At 40.0% G+C, this 1,004-nt stretch overlaps 1 protein-coding gene across 1 annotated transcript in view; it reads right to left on the bottom strand.

The window, feature by feature from the left end:
• BTBD3 (BTB domain containing 3) overlaps positions 1-691 on the bottom strand; it is a 7,365-nt gene extending 6,674 nt beyond the window's left edge. The window contains exon 1 of the mRNA XM_009634660.2: positions 369-691. Coding sequence (XP_009632955.1) covers positions 369-691 — 323 coding nt within the window. The remainder of the gene's footprint in view (positions 1-368) is intronic.
• Positions 692-1,004: the final 313 nt, after the last annotated feature.

The raw sequence follows: 1,004 nt of genomic DNA, 5'->3' as shown, positions 1-1,004 counted from the left end.
ACATGTGGTTGTGCATGCAATAAAAAAAAAAAAAACAAACAAACTTATGAGAACTTTTCAAAGAGTGGAAATCAAGAGCATGTATCACTGAACATCCCCACCAAGGTCTAAAAGCAAATCTTTATGGGTATGCTGAAGCTTCCAGCAACACTTTTATTTACTCAAGACAAACAGCTGCACTGTCTGGAAAAGAGGTATTAAATTATTTTCCATTACCAAAATATTTGTATCACACACACAAGAGAAAAAAAAACAAGAACTGTGTTTTCTTCAGCAAATAAATGAATAACTAAACATATGCATTACAAACATTTTGCTACTTTTCAGCACTCCATTCAAACAGCAAAAATAAACTGTCCTGAACTTACCTCTCTCTGATGGTTGGATAAAGTCCTTGCCAATTTGGTGCCGGAATAGTGTTGTTGTTATTGAGATTTTGCTGGTGGTATTGCTGGACAGCAGTTGTATTAGTGTTGGCTGGTTTCTTTCGGGGAAAAATATCAGCAGCCATCTTCTTCTTCTTTTTGGTCTTCAAGGTAATGATTTCATAGCAAACTGGAGGCAATTTGCTGCTACTACTGCTGCTGCTATTTCCCTTCTTAGAGCTCTTCTTGGACCTGTTCTTGACCGTCTCTGGAAGCATCAAGAAGAAGGTGAGACATTTCATGTTCTTTCCTTTCTCATCTACCATGAGTATACTTGTCTGCAAAGCTAAATAGCCTAACTATCCAGGAACATTAAGAAATGCACGTGGAAGCTGTTAAACAGAGAGCAGCAGAGCTGACAGTTTGCTTCTTTTCCAGCAAGACAAGGTGACCTTTCCAGTACACCGAGTAAGAAACTGACTTTAAGTTTGATCCAGTACTTGAATCGTTAAATACAACCCCATCATTCCTGCCAGTTTGATTTCTTTCCAGATCTCCTGATCAGCAGCAATTGCCCGAAAGCACTGCACCCTGTGAGGAGGGGATGCGCGTGGCTGTAGCACCGGCTTTCTGAAGGGG

The sequence above is a fragment of the Egretta garzetta genome, unplaced genomic scaffold (assembly GCF_000687185.1).
Source record: "Egretta garzetta isolate BGI_Z169 unplaced genomic scaffold, ASM68718v1 scaffold252, whole genome shotgun sequence".
Lineage (NCBI taxonomy): Eukaryota > Metazoa > Chordata > Aves > Pelecaniformes > Ardeidae > Egretta > Egretta garzetta.
Note: the sequence above shows the minus strand (reverse complement) of the source record. Positions and strands in the feature narration are given on the sequence as shown.